Genomic DNA, 17232 nt, shown 5'->3' with positions numbered 1-17232 from the left:
AAGTGGTACGGTCCGCACAAAGTCCCACCTTCCTCCCCGCCTCGAGAGCCTGAGTCCTCCGCTGGGTTGAGTCCACTCGGAGACGGAGGCGATACCATCCGGGACTCATAAACGGGGGGACTCCAACCAGCCGCCGGGCTGCCCTATTCCGCTCCGACCGCCTGTCGCATCTCTTGCTACGGCCTTGGGCACGAAGCCTCGATCCGGTGGTGGGACCACCGCTCCCGGCACCACGGAGGGTGCGCGGTGCGGCCAAAGGAAGGGTGCACTTGGTACGATCCGCACTGCTCCCCACCGGAAGTGAGGTGTCTCACTCCCGAAGTTCCGGCTCGCAGGGGGTGGGGAGTGTTGTTAACCGGAGCCGCCTCCGCAGTCGCGGGGATCGAGCGGGCTCGCGGCGCTGGGCTCCTGGTGAGTCGGCCGGGGTCGGGCCCGGGTTGTGGTTGGGAGTCGGGACCTGGGCCCTCCCCTGGAGGGCTCCGGGGTCGGCGCTCCCCTTCAGCCCCGCTCGCGGCTTGTCAGCTCGCCGTAGACCTCCGGCGTCCGCGCGGCCGCTGTCCAGAGGCTGGGCCCCGCCTGCGACGCTCGCAGCTCCTGGCGATCACAGGTGCGGGGGCGCCCCGGGTCCCTCTCCGTGCCGCGCTGCATCCCGGCGATCGGCCGTTTCTCCGCTGCCCCCGAGAGAACACTGCCCCGGGGGTTGGTGGACGCCAGGGTTCCAGGCTGACGTACCCCGCCCGCTCCCGCGAGGCGCGCGTCGCAGCTGCCCACCCTGGCCGAGCTGTCATCGGCGCTGTCGCCTGCCCGGCTGCGCCCCCCAGCGCCTGGCTTCTCCCAGTCCAGGCGGCACGTTCTTGCTTCTGGAGGTTTCTGCGTTTGCATCCTCCCCATCATCTTCACTTTAGAGGCCGTGGTAGCGGTTCCCCCTCCTCCAGCACGTTCGCCTCTCCTCGAGCCTCCCTAGAGGCGGCGGCTTGGCAGGCGGCGTGGAAAGCCCTAGATTTGAAACAAGACGGACCCAGGCTCCAGGCCTTGCGTCAGTGGGCTCGTAACCCCTTTGAGCCTCCATTTTCTTATTTGTAAAATCGGGGGAGCATATGCTGTTCTTGACGTCACGACTGTGAGGGTGAGGTGAGGCGGGTTTTTTTTCCCTCCTATTCGGTGACACTGCGTGTCTGGCGCTGTGCTGGGTTTGCACGGCGTGCGCCCCGCACAGGTCATTCCTTCCCTGTCCCCACGCAGGTCTCCAGGCCAGGACGATGTTCCGCACCGCAGTGATGATGGCGGCCAGCCTGGCGCTGACCGGGGCCGTGGTGGCTCATGCCTACTACCTCAAGCACCAGTTCTACCCCACTGTGGTGTACTTGACCAAGTCCAGCCCCAGCATGGCAGTGAGTTCAGGGCTCAAGGTGGGGGGGACTCCCTGGGAGGGGAGGAGGAGTCCGCTTGAGGCAGGGGCGGAGCTAGAGGTCAGGTAAGTGGGAGAGACGCGAAGTAGCCCACTAGCTGCCTGACTTTGAATTAATTGGGGATGGGGCCATGGGGAGGTTCCCGAATGACGAGCCCCAGACATAGCAGAGCAGAAAGTGACCTCAAACCATAGCCTCTTCTCACTCCTAGGTCCTCTACATCCAGGCCTTTGTCCTTGTCTTTCTCTTGGGCAAAGTGATGGGCAAGGTGTTCTTTGGACAGCTGAGGGCAGCAGAGATGGAGGTAAGAGGTTCATGACTCCAGAAGTGAGGGGCAGGGGGCTGGGCAAGCAGAATGTCTTGGGTTCATCATTCCTTGTCCACCCCCCAGCACCTTCTGGAACGTTCCTGGTATGCTGTCACTGAGACTTGTCTGGCCTTCACTGTCTTTCGGGACGACTTCAGCCCCCGCTTTGTTGCACTCTTCACGCTCCTTCTCTTCCTCAAGTGTTTTCACTGGCTGGCTGAGGACCGTGTGGATTTTGTGAGTTGGGTCAGGGGGGTTCTCTGAAGCAGATGGGAGCCAGGGAGTGCTTGGTGGGTAGGCTTGCACAGTGAAGGCTGGGTTGGGGATGTGGGGTGAGCCCCGGCCTTCCTGATGGGCCCCCTTTCTGCTCTGCCTCAGATGGAACGCAGCCCCAATATCTCCTGGCTCTTTCACTGCCGCATTATCTGTGAGTGAGATCCATGGGAGGGGAGAGGAGGGAGCTGGAGGGAGAAGAGGCACCGTGGACAATTGGAACATGACAAGTCACTAACCATGGTCCTCTACCCCAGAGCACAGGCGTCCCCCTCAACCCACAGCTGTACAGGAAAGATAAATTGGGAAGTTAATTTGCATCATCTCTGCCCTGTTCCACTCCAGGGCTTCTCAGCTGCCCAGCCCCTTAGCTCTTGGCCTCCTCACCTGGAGCTCGGGCCGCTCTAATACCCTCCCAGGCAAAACTGGAGTTCCCAGGGGGCTGGGGTCAATGGAGTGTGCCACCTGACTAGATGGCTAGGGCCATGGTGGGCTTGAGGGTGTGAGGGAGGGGTCTTAAAGCCGGAAGTGGCTGTTGGGCCCTGGGCTGACCCCACCAACCCCCCATCTGGGGGGTCCCCACAGCCCTTATGTTCCTCCTGGGTATCCTGGACTTCCTCTTCGTCAGCCATGCCTATCACAGCATCCTGACCCGTGGGGCTTCAGTGCAGCTGGTGTTTGGCTTTGAGGTAAAACTGGCTTGGGAGGTTGGGAGGACAAGCCCACCGAATGTGCCTTCAATAAGCCAACAAACCCTTACTGAGCACCTGTTCTGGGGCCAGGCCTGTGCAGGCCACCAAGGAGCACCCATCAGTCAGTCTCAGCTCCCGCCCTCCACACACAGACACCCTGGAGGAGGGGAAGCACAGAGAGGCACGTGTGGGGGAGCAGTCCTGACCTGGAGCTCAGGGAGGGCCTCCTGCACATGGACCCCTGGGGGAGCTGGCCTTGACAGCGGGAAGGAATTAGCTTGATGGACAACTGGGGAGGTGTGTCCGGTGCTAACAGCTCCCATTGGCCGAGTGCACGCTTGTATGCTAGACCCTGCGCTGAGCACTTGACCTGCATCTTTTCATCGGCAAAGCCATGTCGTTAACAAAGGGACGGTTAATTCTGTCATTTGGCAGACAGGCCGGCGGGGCTGGAGAGGTCTGGGGAGTGGACGAGCTGGGAGGACGCAGCTGTGGCCGAGCCCGGGTTGGTCTCACGGCGCCCCGCCCCGCCGACTCCCGGGCTCCGGCAGTGTGACTGCAGCCTGGGGGAGGTGTGTGCTCATGCCCCCGCGTCCCCTCTCCCTCCAGTACGCCATCCTGATGACCATGGTGCTTACCATCTTTATCAAGTACGTACTGCACTCCGTGGACCTCCAGAGCGAGAACCCCTGGGACAACAAGGCCGTGTACATGCTCTACACGGAGCTGTTTACAGGTGAGGAGAGCCCGGGCCTCCCCGGACCGGACCAGCGTCCCCGGCCCCGCCCCCCAGGCCCTGCGACTGCTGTTCTCTGCACCTCCCCTTGCCCCCAGGCTTCATCAAGGTTCTGCTGTACATGGCTTTCATGACCATCATGATCAAGGTGCACACCTTCCCTCTCTTTGCCATCCGGCCTATGTACCTGGCCATGAGGTAAGCCCGGCCCGGCCCGGCCCGCCCCTGCCCCGGCCCTTATCCGCACTGCCCTCACCCAACTTTCACCAACACTGGCCTTTCAGGCAGTTCAAGAAGGCTGTGACAGACGCCATCATGTCTCGCCGAGCCATCCGCAACATGAACACACTGTGAGTGGCCCGCCTGCGCTCCCGAGCTCTGCCCCGGGCTCCCCCAAGACACCTCTGGTCTTGACCTGTCCTTGGCCTGTCCTAACTAGGTATCCGGATGCCACCCCGGAGGAACTCCAGGCAATGGACAATGTCTGCATCATCTGCCGAGAAGAGATGGTGACTGGTGCCAAGAGACTGCCCTGCAACCACATTTTCCACACCAGGTGGGAGGGGCCCCGGGGAGCCTGACACCAGGGGGGAGGCTCTGGAAGGCAGGCCCCCAGGGACCTGCTAGCCATCACCCGGTGTTGACCCCACAGCTGCCTGCGTTCCTGGTTCCAGCGGCAGCAGACCTGCCCTACGTGCCGTATGGATGTCCTCCGGGCATCACTGCCGACCCAGTCACCACCGCCCCCGGAACCTGCAGATCAGGGGCCCCCGCCGGCCGCTCACCCCCCACCACTCCTGCCGCAGCCCCCCAACTGTGAGTGGCCCCCTCACTTGGCCATCCAACACGCCCTGTAGAGTACTGGCCCCGAGCTGGGTATGGGAAACACTGAGGTGAATCAGACTCCCTGTCTTCTAGAAGCTCAGTCTGGGCGGGGAAGCGGGTCGTGGTCATGTGTCATATCGTGCTGAGCTGCGAGAGGCCCTTGGGAGCAGGGACAGAGTTCCTAAGGGCCAGCCCCTTCTGTGTGATCTGCGTCTGTCTCACTCCGGACCTTTTCTCACTGCCCCGTGCTCTGTGCTCTCTTTGCAGTCCCCCAGGGCCTCCTGCCTCCCTTTCCTCCAGGCATGTTCCCGCTGTGGCCCCCCATGGCCCCCTTTCCACCTGTCCCACCTCCCCCCAGCTCAGGAGAGGCTGTGGCTCCTCCATCCACCAGTGCAGGTGAGTGTCTTTTGGGGACCGTGACAGCCAAGGGGTGGGAGGAATGGCAGCGGGGGCCTCTTAACGCTCCCCAACTTCCTGTTCTTACCCTCAGCGGCCCTTCCTCGGCCCAGTGGAGCCGCCACCACCACAGCGGGCCCCGCTGCCTCGGCCCCTGGCTCCGCCCCCGCCCCGGAGGCCGGCCCCGGCCCAGGCTTCCCCTTCCCTCCTCCCTGGATGGGCATGCCCCTGCCTCCGCCGTTCGGTAAGCGGAGCCGCGCTCGGGGCTGCTGGGCAGGGTCGGGGGTGTCAGGCCCAGGCTGAGCCTCCGCCTCTCTCCAGCCTTCCCCCCGATGCCCGTGCCCCCCGCGGGCTTTGCCGGGCTGACCCCGGAGGAGCTGCGGGCTCTGGAAGGCCACGAGCGGCAGCACCTGGAGGCGCGGCTGCAGAGCCTGCGCAACATCCACACGCTGCTGGACGCCGCCATGCTGCAGATCAACCAGTACCTCACCGTGCTCGCCTCCCTGGGGTACGTGCGCGCCTCCCTGCGGTACGTGCGCGCGCCCGGCCGCCCGCGGAAGGCTCCCGGCCGGGGTTCTTGGTCCCTCTCCTCCCGGCCTGTGACGCCTGTTGATTCAGGCCGGCCTGTCCGTAGACACACCAGGATCTCCAGGTTCTCGAGGCCTGTGTCTCTTGCTGCCGGAGGCCTGCCTGGGTCCCAGGAGGACTGACGTTCATGAGAGAGCTGATTTCCAATCTTGTTCCTTTATGTTTTTCTAAAATCAAATTGGTCCTCGTTCTCAGGGCTTTAGTTCAACATGTCTACCCTTCTCACATACGGTGACCCGGTGCCTGGGAACCACTGACCCTGATCTGAGTCAGCAAATAAAAAAGTCACCGAGAGCCAGCCTAGCCTAAGTTCAAGTGCTGGTCCCACCACTCACTTGCTCGGTGAGCACGGTCACCTTATTTGAATAGAAGAGTTCTAAGTCCCGTGCACAGAGTGCCTGGCACACAGCAGTGACCGCACAGGCTTGGAGAGGAGCTGGAGTCTGAGATTTGAGTGTGGTTTTGGTCAGTGGAAAGTCTCTGGGCGCCCCGTGAGGAGCCTGGCACCCCACTAGACGCTGTGGTTTCAGAGTGAACAAGGCCAACAGTTGTCGCCAGCGAGTGCTTTACGGCCCATCTGTAGCAGGGGCTCACGATGACTCCCACGACACATGCTCGCCTGTGTCCGCTGCTAACTCGGGCTGCAGACGGACGTCAGTGCTGACGCTGCCCCGCAAGGCTTCCAAGGGGCAGAAGAACTGCCCAATCACGCCAGGATGTCAAGGCCTCACCTGCCCCTTCCTTCTCGTCTTCCTAGGCCCCCTCGGCCTGCCACCTCTGTCAGCCCCACTGAGGAGACGGCCCCTGCAGTTGTCACCGCTGCCTCCCCCACCAGCATCCCCAGCTCCGAGGCCACCACCCCATCCCCTGGAACCTCCTCGCCAGCCCCTGAGCCTGAAAAGCCTCCAGGTAGTCTCGGTCAGCCTGGGGGTGGGGGGTGGGAATGGGGAAGGAACTTCTCTCGGTCCCACCTCGGAACTCTGTCCCCAGCTCCTGAGTCAGTGGGCACGGAGGAGCTGCCTGAGGACGGGGAGCCCGACGCAGCGGAGCTCCGCCGCCGCCGCCTGCAGAAGTTGGAGTCCCCGATTGCCCACTGACACTACCCCAGTCCTACCCCTGCCTCCACTCTCTTGAGCAGCCCTTGCTGTAACACGTCCTGCCACCAAGTGCCCGCTCCCTCTCTCTGTGCACCAGGGAGTAATGACCCCCCAGCTCTGAGACAAAGGAGGTGGCATCCCCTAGGCCAAGTGGAAAGATGCCTGAGGCCCCAGTTGACTCCAGCCCTTCCAGTCCTGGGCAGCCATGGGGATCTTGGGTCAGTTCCAGCCTTTCTCTCCCACCTTCAGCCTGTTCTGCTGGGGCCGTGAAGGCAGGAAGGCGCAGTCTCTGAGAAGCCCTCTACCCCCTCACCCCTCTCTGGGAGAAGGGGCAGTCCCTCCAGGCCCCACTTGTGTGTGTGTGTGTGTGAAGTCGCTTCAGTGCTGAACAGTATTAGCTCCCCGATCCCATGTGTGAACTTAAGGGGCTGGAGGCAGGCCAGGAACTTGCTCCCTGGGCCACCCACCAAGACTGGTACTGCTGTCCCTTTTCTTACCTAAACTCCCTAGAAGCCCTTTGTGATGGTGGCTGTGTCACTCATGCCCTGTGGTGTTTCCGTGTCTTACTGGCAACTGCACAGCCCAGGGAAAGGGGGGCTCGAGGGTGGAGGAGCAGGGGGGCAGCACTGAGGTGCCCCTCCCCTCCCCCCACGCCACCGTCTCCCTGCGGTTTGTCTGTCCCGTGGGACCGTTCCTGGTCTCACCCAGCAACCACTGCCCAGCCTCCCGCCAGGCTGAGGGCTCATGTGTCTGCTCCCGAACCACTGCACGCCGCAGAGTCCGTGGAAGCCACTTCTCGACTTCCAGAACTTCTCTGGGGTTTAGAAGTATTGGAACTACTTCCTTGCTGTTGTCTTTTGGCTTAAAATGGTCTTTGAACTTGAATGCTTGACCCTAGGAAAGAGAAGCAGGAGTGTCATGCTCCTGGGCTTTCCAGTTTAGAAAAGGCACTGGGCCAGGCAGGGACCACAGGAGCCGAGGCCCGCCTGCCCGTCTTTTTTTCCCTCGGTTCTGTGTTACAAGAGTTGCTGGAGACAGTTTCAGATGATTATTTAATTTGTAAATATTGTACAAATTTTAATAGCTTAAATTGTATATACAGCCAATAAAGACTCGCATTAACGACTGCTGGAGCTGGAGTCACGGGATCCGCGTGCCAAACTGCTCTTTCTTGCTCAGGCTTCCGACTTCAGAGTCCCCAGGGGTGTGGGTTTTTTTAGACAAGTCATTAAACTATGATGAAGAGATCCCCATTTAGCATATGAAGAAGCTGAGTCCCAGAGAGGTTAAGTTCCCTGCCTTAGGTCAGAGGACAAGTAGGGGAGCCAGGCTTCGAACCTTGTCCCTAACCAGCTGGAGGGTGGGATAAGGGTGGGAACTCAGGCCTCTGACCTTTGTAACTCCCAATGATGGGGCAAGTGGAACAGTTCATTGGCTGGGGGTGGGACGGGATGGCAGGGGCAAAAGGCCAGCACGTTTCTTCCTGCAGAGCCCCTGTCCAGCCTTGATACCAGGCCAGCAAGCCGGGAAGGCAGGCTCGCTCTGTTGGATGCTCCTGAGCACCCCCTTGTGAAGAGACCAGCTCAAGCTAATCGCTTAACTTCTCGGAGCTAGAAATGCAGTCAGACCCAACTCCTCCCCTAGAATGGAGCCGAGGTGACTGGGCCTTCTACTTCTCCACGGGTAAGAGGAATGAGCCCAGCGGCTGACATGAGCCCTCTATGCCTGTGCCCAGCACTGCACTTGGAACTGAAGACCTCCGGGACCCATGCCTGAGTCCTCTGTGTTCTCCATAGCCTCCACCAAACCAGGTCCGGCCTGGAGCAAGGGCTTGAGAATGTCTGCAGTGGGGTTCTGAGGGCCAAGGAAGAAATGTACTCAGTGGGTTTGCCCTGTGCTACCCTCCCCTAAAATGGATTGGGCTATTACTTTCACCAGTCAACAACCTCCAGAATTTGAACAGCTGAGCCCAATGAGCTCCCACGAAGGCAGGGTCTCCACTGTCAGACAGCCCTCCCTCACTGCTGGCACCTGTGGAGAGGGTCCCATTCCCCCTTAATGTGAGCGAGGCCTGCTCTGAAGCCCTTTAGCCCTGACTCTGCCCTGCCCAAGCTCTTAGCCCTGACATTTAGACTTCCCGTCCTAGTTGCTCCAACAGTCACCTCCCTCCTCCTGAGACCCCCCTGGACTCCAGTCTGTGGCGGATGCTGTCATGCAGGCTGCTCAGCTGGGCCTCAGAAGCCCTTCTCCAGGAGCCAGGCTTTGAGCTGCTGGTCAAAGTAGCCCTTGACCCACAGGGTACCTGTCACCTCATTGACCTGGGTGACAGGTGTCTTCCCCAACAGTGGACTCAGAAAATCTTCCACATCCTTCTGCAGGGCCTGGGGAAGGAGGTGGGGAAGATGACAAATCAAGCCTGGTCAGACCACCCCCTCCAGTAGACTCCCATCCCTTCAGCCCTAAAAGGGTCAGTATCAGCCCCTGACCCATGCCCTCACTTACCCAGATGTCCCCCTCCACCTTTCGGATCACAGTCATCTGGCGGTTGCCATGTGTGATGTCCTTGTAGACGGGGATGTTGTGCATTCGAGAGCGCCGCACAAAGTAGGGCAAGTTGGGTGGGGGGTCTGTTACACGGAAGAATGGTGAGAAGCCAAATCTCCCCAGGCTTTATGCCACCTTAGCCAATGCCCTTCCCCTCACAGTCTGCAGAGAATCAGTGCACCCAATGGTAAAGCCACCTCTAGATTTCAGATCAGAAGACCTGCTCTTTCCTGAAATTTAAGCCAGGACCAGTTGGCTTGCCCTGGTAACCTCACAGGCCCAGCACAGGGCCTGGCGGCAGAAGGTGCTCAGGGAGAAATGAAGTTAGGGCCATGCCTCCCTAGATCTTTAGGTCCCCATCTGAGGCCAATCCTTGCACTTCTCCCCTGGATCAGGGAGGCTACTATCAATCTCTGGCGCAAAGAAATGGGGATTTACAGCACTGAACACCTACCCTACCACATGCCGGGCTCTGTGCTAAGTGCTTTATGTACTGAGCAGATTATCTCCATTTTGCTAAAAATTGAGGATGGGAGAAGCTAAATGACTAACTCATGATCACACTGGCAATGAAAAGCAGAGCCAAATTTGAACCCAGAACTGCCCAACTCCCAAGCTGTGCTCTCAATTATGGTACAAGGCCTACTGGAGTGGGAGTGGGGGTCCCACTCTTAGCTCTTCTCTCTATGCTTCACTTTTCCTGAATGGGAAGACCTCATCCCGCCAGTGTGGCTGGATGGGTACTAGTAAAACAGGGCTGCATTCCCAGGCCCTCCCTTGAACATGAGACAGATGCTAAGCCCTGAGAGACCTCCACACAAGTCCCAAACCCACTGGGGAATCTAGAGCCTCAGCTGGTGAGGTAGACCAGTAGGGAGAGAGAGGTTTCCCCCCTGTAAACCTCAAGCCATCCCCATCGCCCAGCTCACCTCTGGGTGGCTGCCAACCACTGGGAGTGGGATAGTGTTCGTGCTTTGGGGGCTCTGGGATGCTGGTAGGGGGTAACAGGCGCTCCACAAACTGGTATTCATCCACAGACTCCACAAAGCTGGGGTAATCAGGAGGCCCCTGGGTCTGGCTCTGAGGCCCAAAACAAAAACAACCATTGCTCCCATCGGCCCACCCACTACACACCCACCCAACAAAGAAGAGACAGAACTTAAGTAAAAAAAGGAAACACTACAGGTGCAAAGAATGGCATAAATAAAAGCCTGGAGATAGAAAAGCCCCAGACTTCAGTTTGCCAGGGTGGAGGTGAGTCTGGAAAATAAATTCAGGCACTCTGAAAGGCTCGCCTCTCTCGGAACGTCTGTGGGACTCAAAAGTCAAAGTCAATTTACTGTCTGACCGACATAGCATTTTTCAGGATTTTAAAGTTTCCTCTAAGTATTCTATTGAAACAGTCTAGTTCTGGATTAGGCACTTTCAGCAATCGTAATAATCCCACTCACAATCATCCGATATGACCCTCGCTTACGTGTAACATTTTGGCCTCATAGAAACACTGCCAGGCACTGGACTAAATGTATTACGGGCACTGACTGTTTTGACTTAATTCTTACAATGACACAAGTTAGGTATTTTATTACCCCCTTTTTCCATCTAGGAAAAATTAAGACATTAATAAAAAATCTACCTAAGGTAATTCTCCGCAATCTGTCCTCCCATCCTCCAGCCTGAGGATCCTTCTTGGACACTTCTCCCAATAGATGCCCTGGAGTCCGGACAGGCCCCGGGGTTACGAGAAGAGGGAAGGAGAATGAAGTGGCCCGTATAACATAAGAACTCTAGGTTCCCATTAGTGTCGCCAATGACCTAAGGCCGACCCCTGCCCTGTGGAACGGCATCCCTTTAAAAAAAAAAAAATTAGGAGTCGACGTGCAGCCCTTCCCAGTTCTGACTAACCCAAGTTGTCCATCAATCAGGTTCTAAGCCCCACACAGCCAGGCGCACTGCAGGCCCTGTACCTTGCCTCTACCTTGTACGTGAGCTCCAGGGTTACAGGAATAACAGCGAGATTCAACGCAGCCCTCCTCCCCCACCTCCAGGCTCAGCGTTCTCACCAGCCGCCGTAGCCCGCAGCCCGGCTGGACGCCAGTTCTCCACCCTCTCAGCGCAGCCCGGAACATGGCCGCAGCCATCTTGAACTGTTCCCGTACACTGGCCGTCTGCGCGCGCAGCCGGCCAGGTCCCACCCCTTTCTGGGCGCGCCCCCGGAACCAAAAGAACGCCTGCGCAGAGCGTAAAGAGGTGGAGCTAGGACTGCCGTGGGCGGTACAAAAGCCAAAGGCTCTAGCGGTCGCTCAGCAGTGACGTGGCACGCAGCAGGCGGTGAGGACGTGCGCGCCCTTGCTTCTTCCTCTTTCTCGACTCCATCTTCGCGGTACGGGCTGCGGTGCCCGCAGTTCAGGTAAGATTCGGGCCACCGCTGGATCTGGAAGCCTAATAGCAGGTTGGCTGCGAAGTCAGAGGGCGCGAGAAAAAAAGGGGGACAGGGTGTGTTCTGAGGGCCAGCTTCCGGTCCCAGCCGACCTCCCTGGCAGGCCTGGCCTTACCCACGTGAGATCCCGCGACCACCTATATCCCGGCGCGATCGGTGCCGCCCGCTGCCTTCCCCCGACCCCCTCTCTCCCAGAGCATTCTTTTACCAGCCTTTCTTTCTTCAGTCGCCGACATGCAGCTCTTTGTCCGCGCCCAGGAGCTACACACCCTCGAGGTGACCGGCCAGGAGACGGTCGCCCAGATCAAGGTAAGGCTGCGTGGTGCTTCCTGGGCGCAGTCCTCTGGTGTTCTTCAATCTCCACCCCCTCCCGCCGGAACGCTGATGAGTCTTATTTTCCCCCCCGTAGGCTCATGTAGCCTTGCTGGAGGGCATCGCTCCAGAAGATCAGGTCGTGCTCCTGGCAGGCACGCCCCTGGAGGATGAGGCTACCCTAGGTCAGTGTGGAGTGGAGGCTCTGACCACTCTGGAAGTAGCCGGCCGCATGCTTGGAGGTGAGTTGGGGAGCTTTGAAATGTTTGTAAGCTCAAAATGAGTGTGGAGTGTGGAGTTCAGTGTCTTAACCCCAGGGTGGTTCTTCCTGTTTACCTTCCTCATGAAGAGGTCCATGGGAGACTGAGCCAGAGCCTAGTTCTGTTTCAGTTACTTACTAGTCCCTTGTTTGCTCACTAAAATCAAGCCAGACTAGATTCTCCAAGGTGCTTTTCAGTTCTTGTTTAAAGTCCATCTGGAAAATCCTGAAGTGAAATCCTGGAACGTACTGTACTAAACACTCTTGGTCAGAGGTCATATCTTTGCAACTTTGTTCTTGTTCCGTGATGGTCCCTGTTTATCTTTAAAGGCTTGAGTTGAGGGAGAAAGGATTCTGCTAGGTGGGGCCTTCTTGCTCTCCTAACTACCTACCTCCTTCCCACCACAGGTAAAGTCCATGGTTCCCTGGCCCGTGCTGGGAAAGTAAGAGGGCAGACTCCCAAGGTAGGTGAGAGTATTAGTGGTGGTGTTTAGACTTTGGGTTTTTGTTTTTTGTGTGCGGGCTTTGTTTTGTTTGTTTTTAAGCTAAGCCAGGACCTTTGGTCTTTCCTCTGTTTGCCTTCTCCCTCCCTGGAGTTAAGACTGAGGGAAGACATGGAAGAGGTCAACCAAGGTCTGATCATCCCTTCCTTTTCCCAGGTGGCTAAACAGGAAAAAAAGAAGAAGAAGACAGGCCGAGCCAAGCGACGGATGCAGTACAACCGGCGCTTTGTCAACGTCGTGCCCACTTTTGGCAAGAAGAAGGGTCCCAATGCCAACTCTTAAGTCCGTTGTAATCCTTGCTCTTCCCAATAAAGCCACTTAGTTCAGTCATCTCGTTGCTTCATCATCATGTGCAGGGCCTCAGGGAGATACACGGCTTCTAGGGCTGGTGGTGTATTTATTAGAACAGAGGCCTGGTTCTGGGGTCTTGGCGCTGTCAGGTTGGAAGAGGCAGGGGCCCTCAGCTAGGTTGGGGAAGGAGTGGTAAACTACAAGAAAAGGCTTACCATGAAAACTGGTAACCCCAGATGGCAAGTCTTCAGGGGGAGAGTTGAGGAAATTTCCCAATGCAAGTAACTTGATAATTCCCAAATCCCTTTTTGTTCTTGTTCTGTTTGTTTGTTTGTTTTTTGGATGATTGATTGGAGAGAACAAGAGCGGGGCAGAGAAAGAGAATGTTCGAGCAGGACCCCCCCCCCCACACTGAGCATGGGGTTCCACACAGGGCTCCCATCTCAGGATCTGAACTGAAACCAAGAGTCAGACCTTTAACTGAATAAGCCACCCAGGCACGCCCGTTCTTGTTCTTTAAACAGAAGATAGGAATCCTCTGTGGGAGGATTGTGGAGGCATCAGTAGAGAAGTTTGAGTAGAAGATCTATCAGGGAAGGCCAGTCTGATCTTTCCTGAACTTGGGACCAGCCTTAGTGGCGTCCAGGGCAGGGGTCTAGTATGTCCCTACTTTGGAAAGTATGGGGCGACCCTAGTGGGTGGAGGTCAGCAGTGCCGGCCCTGAAAGAATTCACCCGAGGCAAAACAGGAGATGGAAGTTTATTGGGTACACTGCAAGGGAGCAGCGGGCAGGACTGCAGAGGAGAGGCTCTGCCAGGAGGGGGGGGAGGCTGTAGTTAAGGGGGAGGAGGTAGGGGAATACGTGGGACTTTACCTTTTTTTAGTACCCATGCCTGGTTGTAAGCAGCCCATTGGGCAGCGAGGGCTTATGGCTGTTTTGAGGTGGGTCGCCTTGGTGGACCTGTTTGCATTCGGCTAGGTGGTCACTGTGGGCCCTTCTACAAGAACTTACTTGGGCTTCCATTGCCCAAGCCTGTGGCCTAAAAGCGGCCTCTACAGAAAGCATTGCCTGATTACATTGGCATTGTGGTAACCTTGTTTGTACCTCTGCCTGGCTAGCTAGCTTCATTAACCTAATCGCAGCTCAGGATGGTGGGTTGGTTGAGTGTTCCTGGGAGTGGAATTCTTTGGTACTGATTCAAGGTTCCCCTAGCAACATGGGTACCCATTTGTTCTGTGAAGATTTTTGAATCAGCTGGTGCTTGGAATATAGTATCACATGAGGTGAAGACCTTGGATCTAGACTTGGACTACCTTAAGTTTGAATCTTTGCTTCATTTATTTTCTGACTGTCCAACCTTAAAATTACTTAATTTCTGCCATCATGTCTTGAGAGTTGCTGTGAAGAATAAACAAAGGATGTGAAGGTCTTAGATCAGCACCTGCCACATAGTAAGTGTGCAAGCGCATAGGCTATTTTTATCTCTAGTAATCTTTAGAAACGCCCTTCTAGGCGTTCTGATTCTTGTGGGTTAAGTGAGGAAGCTAGTTAGTTAACAAGTGTTAAGAGCCTCAAAGTAAGCAGGGTGTTAATGAAAGAGGGCTGGTTGGGGTGGGCAGACATAACAGCCTAGGGAAGGTCTCTAAAGATGGGATGTGTGAGGCCTGAAACCTATCAACTGGATGATGAGAGAGGTGCAGCCCAGAGAACTATGTGCAGAGCTGTGTGGTTTTGTCAGACATGGACAGGAGTTCGGGTTTGAGTCCAAGTGCAATGGAGGCTCACCAAGTACAGGGAAGGGTTTAAGCAAGGGCCTGATGTGATCTGACTTGTGATCCAATTCTTTCTCTGGCTGATTTTTCCGGGTGGCTGGCAAGAAAGTTAAGGAACCAGTTAAGGGACTAGTAGCTGAGACCACCAGGGATAATGGGGGTGTAGAAAACGAGCAGACTTAAAGTTCATCAAATCCTCCCAGATCTTGATAGGGAAATAGATGATGCATATGGAGATAAATACAAGGTGTGTGAAGGCAGAACTTACTGGGGGTTGGTAAAAGAACCAGAGCTCACTTTCGTGGGTGCCACGGATCAAGTCCTCAGGGCTCTTGACATGGTTTGTGTGGATTATCACCCCCACTCTACCACAAACTTAGCTCCATTAGGACAGCAAGGACCCCATCTCTTTGCTGCTTGATGTGCTTTTGGCACCTAGTATGGATTCTGCACTTTAACGTTGTATGAACCATAGATTTGGGGCGGGGGGGTGGGAACAAACGAGCTCAGGTATCTGTTAAGTTGCTTTCTTCTCAAGAGGGGAAATGCTTCACACACACACACACACACACATACACAGTCTAGGCCAAGTAGTCCATTTTCACCTTTTTTCTACACTCCCCTTTGTTTGTCTGTGTCCCCTAGTAGAATGGCTGCCCTTCCAGCGCAGGGATGCACCTCATCCCCCTTGGGCTTGGCGCAATTAGGGGCCTAGAGTAGGTGCTTCGCAAAGATCGATTTCCGCCCGGGCCCTTTATCGTGCTAAAAAGGGAACCACTAGGGGGCAAGCTGGTACCAGCGGAGCACCGGCCCGGTGCGCTCGCCCTCCCTCCCTCACCGCGCAGGGCGGGGCCTGTGCGTCCCGACCGCTCCTGCGCCTGCTCAAACGCTATTTGACAGAGGGGTGGGGCTTGGCTTCCGAGTGTAGGCGGAAGTTGCCGAGAGTCCTCGGGATTTTGACTACGCTCCGTCGGCCTCGCAAGGCGCCGGAAGTAACCGATTAGCACCGGAAGTTGGCCAGCGTGGCCTGTGAGCGTTCGCAAGTGGCGCGGGGCGCCAGTCGCCATGGAGCCGGCCGGGCCCTGTGGTTTTTGCCCGGCCGGGGAGGCCCAGCCCGCGCGCTACACCTGTCCTCGCTGTAACGTGCCCTACTGCTCGCTGCGCTGCTACCGGGCGCATGGCACCTGCGCCGAAGACTTCTACCGGGACCAGGTGCTGGGAGAGCTCCGCGGCCGCAGCGCCTCGCCCAGCCGCCTGGCCAGCGCCCTACGGCGGCTGCGTCAGCAACGCGAGACCGAGGACGACCCCGAGGACGCAGGCCGCGAGCCTGGCCCGGCGCCAGGCGGCCTCACCAGGTTCTGGGAGCTGCTCGCCCCGGCCGAGAAGGCGGCCTTCGAGCAGCTGCTGAGCCGTGGCGAGGCCGGGCGGCTGCTGCCCCCGTGGCGGCCGTGGTGGTGGGGCCGCGGGGCCGGGCCGCGGCTTCTGGAGGAGGTGGATGATGCTGCGGGCCGTGACCCTGCGGAGCTGGAACCCACCCCCGCGAGGACGCCACCGGAACCCGTGAAGGAGGCCGCCGCCGAGCCGTTCCTCGAAGACGCTCCCGAGGCCTGTGCGCCCACCGTACCCACCCGGATCCCCACGCTGGCCAGCCTGAGCCGCAGCCCGGCCTCGCCGCTCGTGCGCTTCCAGCTGCCCAACGTGCTGTTCGCCTACGCGCACACTCTTGCCTTGTATCACGGCGGCGACGATGCGCTGCTCTCGGACTTCTGTGCCACGCTGCTCGGCGTTTCCGGAACCCTGGGTGCGCAGCAGGTCTTCGCCTCTGCCGAGGAAGCCCTGCAGGCCGCAGCCCAGGTGCTCGAAGCAGGGGAGCATCCGCCTGGGCCTCTGGGCACATGGGGTGCCATGCGCGAAGCCGCTCGCATCCTGATGGGCAGAGGCCCGACCGACCAGAAAGGCTACACGCTGGCAGCCCTGGGGCACTTGGCACAGACCCTGGGCCGGGCCCGGAAGCAAGCTGTGGCCACGGAAGAGCGAGATCGCCTCTACCGGGCGCGGAAGAAGTGCCAGTTTCTATTGGCTTGGACCAATGAAAATGAGATGGCCCTCACACCCCTGGCCCTGGACTGTGCCAGGGCCCATCGAGCCCATGCTGTGGCGGCCGATGAGGTGGCAGCCCTCACCCGGGAGTTGGAGCAGCTTTGGGGAGGCCCTCTGCCACCTGCTCCAAGAATTCTCATCGAGGAACTCCCTGGCTGAACTGGGATCTGTCATTAATAAAGCTGTGACGGGTCTGCCCTGTCAGCAGTGCCTGCTTCTGAAGAGCAGCTATTGTCCCCCCCACCCCCAGATTCGGGCCCACAAGACACCTCTCGGCTTGTCCTGGATCAGAGCTGACCCAGCCAGTTTGTAAACACCCTGGCCCCAGAAAGGGAGCGAAGTGGTACCACGGGTTCCAGACGTTTATCCCAGGAGACAGAGCAGCCCCTCCACTCCCATTTTTGGGCACTGGCTGCCTTTCTCCTTGCTCCAGAGCACCTCTCTGAGGCTGCTGGTCCCTGCTCGCTGGAGCTCAGAGCAGGGTGGGGCCCAGGCGCCTGGTGCTGGCTGCGCTGACAGCTGGGTGGGCACGTGCCCCGCTCGGGGGCGAGTGGAGCCGCTTCAGTAGACGTAGGGCAGGATTCGGTAAGGCACGCGCCGGCAGTACTCGCGCCAGGCCAGGCCGTACTTGCGCAGGCACTGCTGCTCGTCCCGGGCCTCGCGGTGCACCAGCAGTGCCGTGAAGTA

At 58.2% G+C, this 17232-nt stretch overlaps 5 protein-coding genes across 9 annotated transcripts in view; 3 read left to right on the top strand and 2 right to left on the bottom strand.

The window, feature by feature from the left end:
- The first annotated feature begins 125 nt into the window (after positions 1–125).
- Positions 126–7449, top strand: SYVN1 (synoviolin 1). 5 transcript variants are annotated; one of them, XM_040639378.1, is made up of 17 exons: positions 368–411; positions 523–607; positions 1243–1391; positions 1621–1713; positions 1801–1953; positions 2095–2143; positions 2575–2678; positions 3291–3417; positions 3516–3615; positions 3702–3767; positions 3857–3973; positions 4070–4233; positions 4510–4638; positions 4733–4882; positions 4960–5167; positions 5984–6135; positions 6217–7449. In XM_040639378.1, exons 3-17 carry the CDS (start codon positions 1260–1262, stop codon positions 6321–6323), a joined length of 1851 nt encoding a protein of 616 aa, XP_040495312.1. In that variant the 5' UTR covers positions 368–411; positions 523–607; positions 1243–1259; the 3' UTR covers positions 6324–7449. The 5 variants fall into 5 exon arrangements, with proteins under 5 accessions (XP_040495315.1, XP_040495313.1, XP_040495312.1 ...); XM_040639381.1 differs by lacking the exons at positions 368–411; positions 523–607 and adding an exon at positions 126–272; XM_040639379.1 differs by lacking the exon at positions 523–607 and having other exon boundaries at positions 283–411.
- On the bottom strand, positions 7358–11083 carry MRPL49 (mitochondrial ribosomal protein L49). Its single transcript, XM_008708995.2, has 4 exons — positions 10931–11083; positions 9797–9947; positions 8826–8950; positions 7358–8704 (listed from the first exon to the last, which is right to left on the bottom strand). The coding sequence occupies exons 1-4, from the start codon at positions 11006–11008 to the stop codon at positions 8558–8560; spliced, it is 501 nt and encodes a 166-aa protein (XP_008707217.1). The 5' UTR covers positions 11009–11083; the 3' UTR covers positions 7358–8557.
- A 51-nt stretch (positions 11084–11134) lies between these two features.
- On the top strand, positions 11135–12707 carry FAU (FAU ubiquitin like and ribosomal protein S30 fusion). Its single transcript, XM_008708994.2, has 5 exons — positions 11135–11277; positions 11534–11616; positions 11717–11861; positions 12287–12342; positions 12538–12707. The coding sequence occupies exons 2-5, from the start codon at positions 11542–11544 to the stop codon at positions 12661–12663; spliced, it is 402 nt and encodes a 133-aa protein (XP_008707216.1). The 5' UTR covers positions 11135–11277; positions 11534–11541; the 3' UTR covers positions 12664–12707.
- Positions 12708–13427: 720 nt separating this feature from the next.
- Positions 13428–16755, top strand: LOC121104792 (zinc finger HIT domain-containing protein 2-like). Its single transcript, XM_040639375.1, has one exon. It carries the CDS (start codon positions 15511–15513, stop codon positions 16702–16704), a length of 1194 nt encoding a protein of 397 aa, XP_040495309.1. The 5' UTR covers positions 13428–15510; the 3' UTR covers positions 16705–16755.
- Positions 16756–16889: 134 nt separating this feature from the next.
- TM7SF2 (transmembrane 7 superfamily member 2) overlaps positions 16890–17232 on the bottom strand; it is a 9279-nt gene continuing 8936 nt past the window's right edge. The window contains exon 11 of the mRNA XM_040639373.1: positions 16890–17214. Within this exon, the coding sequence (XP_040495307.1) occupies positions 17107–17214 (108 nt within the window). The 3' untranslated portion in view covers positions 16890–17106. The remainder of the gene's footprint in view (positions 17215–17232) is intronic.

The sequence above is a fragment of the Ursus maritimus genome, unplaced genomic scaffold (assembly GCF_017311325.1).
Source record: "Ursus maritimus isolate PB19 unplaced genomic scaffold, ASM1731132v1 scaffold_23, whole genome shotgun sequence".
Classification (NCBI taxonomy): Eukaryota; Metazoa; Chordata; class Mammalia; order Carnivora; family Ursidae; genus Ursus; species Ursus maritimus.
Note: the sequence above shows the minus strand (reverse complement) of the source record. Positions and strands in the feature narration are given on the sequence as shown.

Coding starts and splice junctions, on each gene's coding strand:
- FAU (XM_008708994.2), top strand. CDS start 11,542: ATGCAGCTCTTTGTCCGCGCCCAGGAGCTACACACCCTCGAGGTGACC. Junction 11,862..12,286: donor AGCCGGCCGCATGCTTGGAG/GTGAGTTGGGGA, acceptor TTCCCACCACAG/GTAAAGTCCATGGTTCCCTG. Junction 12,343..12,537: donor TAAGAGGGCAGACTCCCAAG/GTAGGTGAGAGT, acceptor TCCTTTTCCCAG/GTGGCTAAACAGGAAAAAAA.
- SYVN1 (XM_040639381.1), top strand. CDS start 1,260: ATGTTCCGCACCGCAGTGATGATGGCGGCCAGCCTGGCGCTGACCGGG. Junction 2,144..2,574: donor CTTTCACTGCCGCATTATCT/GTGAGTGAGATC, acceptor GGGTCCCCACAG/CCCTTATGTTCCTCCTGGGT. Junction 6,136..6,216: donor TGAGCCTGAAAAGCCTCCAG/GTAGTCTCGGTC, acceptor CTCTGTCCCCAG/CTCCTGAGTCAGTGGGCACG.
- LOC121104792 (XM_040639375.1), top strand. CDS start 15,511: ATGGAGCCGGCCGGGCCCTGTGGTTTTTGCCCGGCCGGGGAGGCCCAG.
- MRPL49 (XM_008708995.2), bottom strand. CDS start 11,008: ATGGCTGCGGCCATGTTCCGGGCTGCGCTGAGAGGGTGGAGAACTGGC. Junction 9,948..10,930: donor GCTGCGGGCTACGGCGGCTG/GTGAGAACGCTG, acceptor TTTGGGCCTCAG/AGCCAGACCCAGGGGCCTCC. Junction 8,951..9,796: donor TGGTTGGCAGCCACCCAGAG/GTGAGCTGGGCG, acceptor TCCGTGTAACAG/ACCCCCCACCCAACTTGCCC.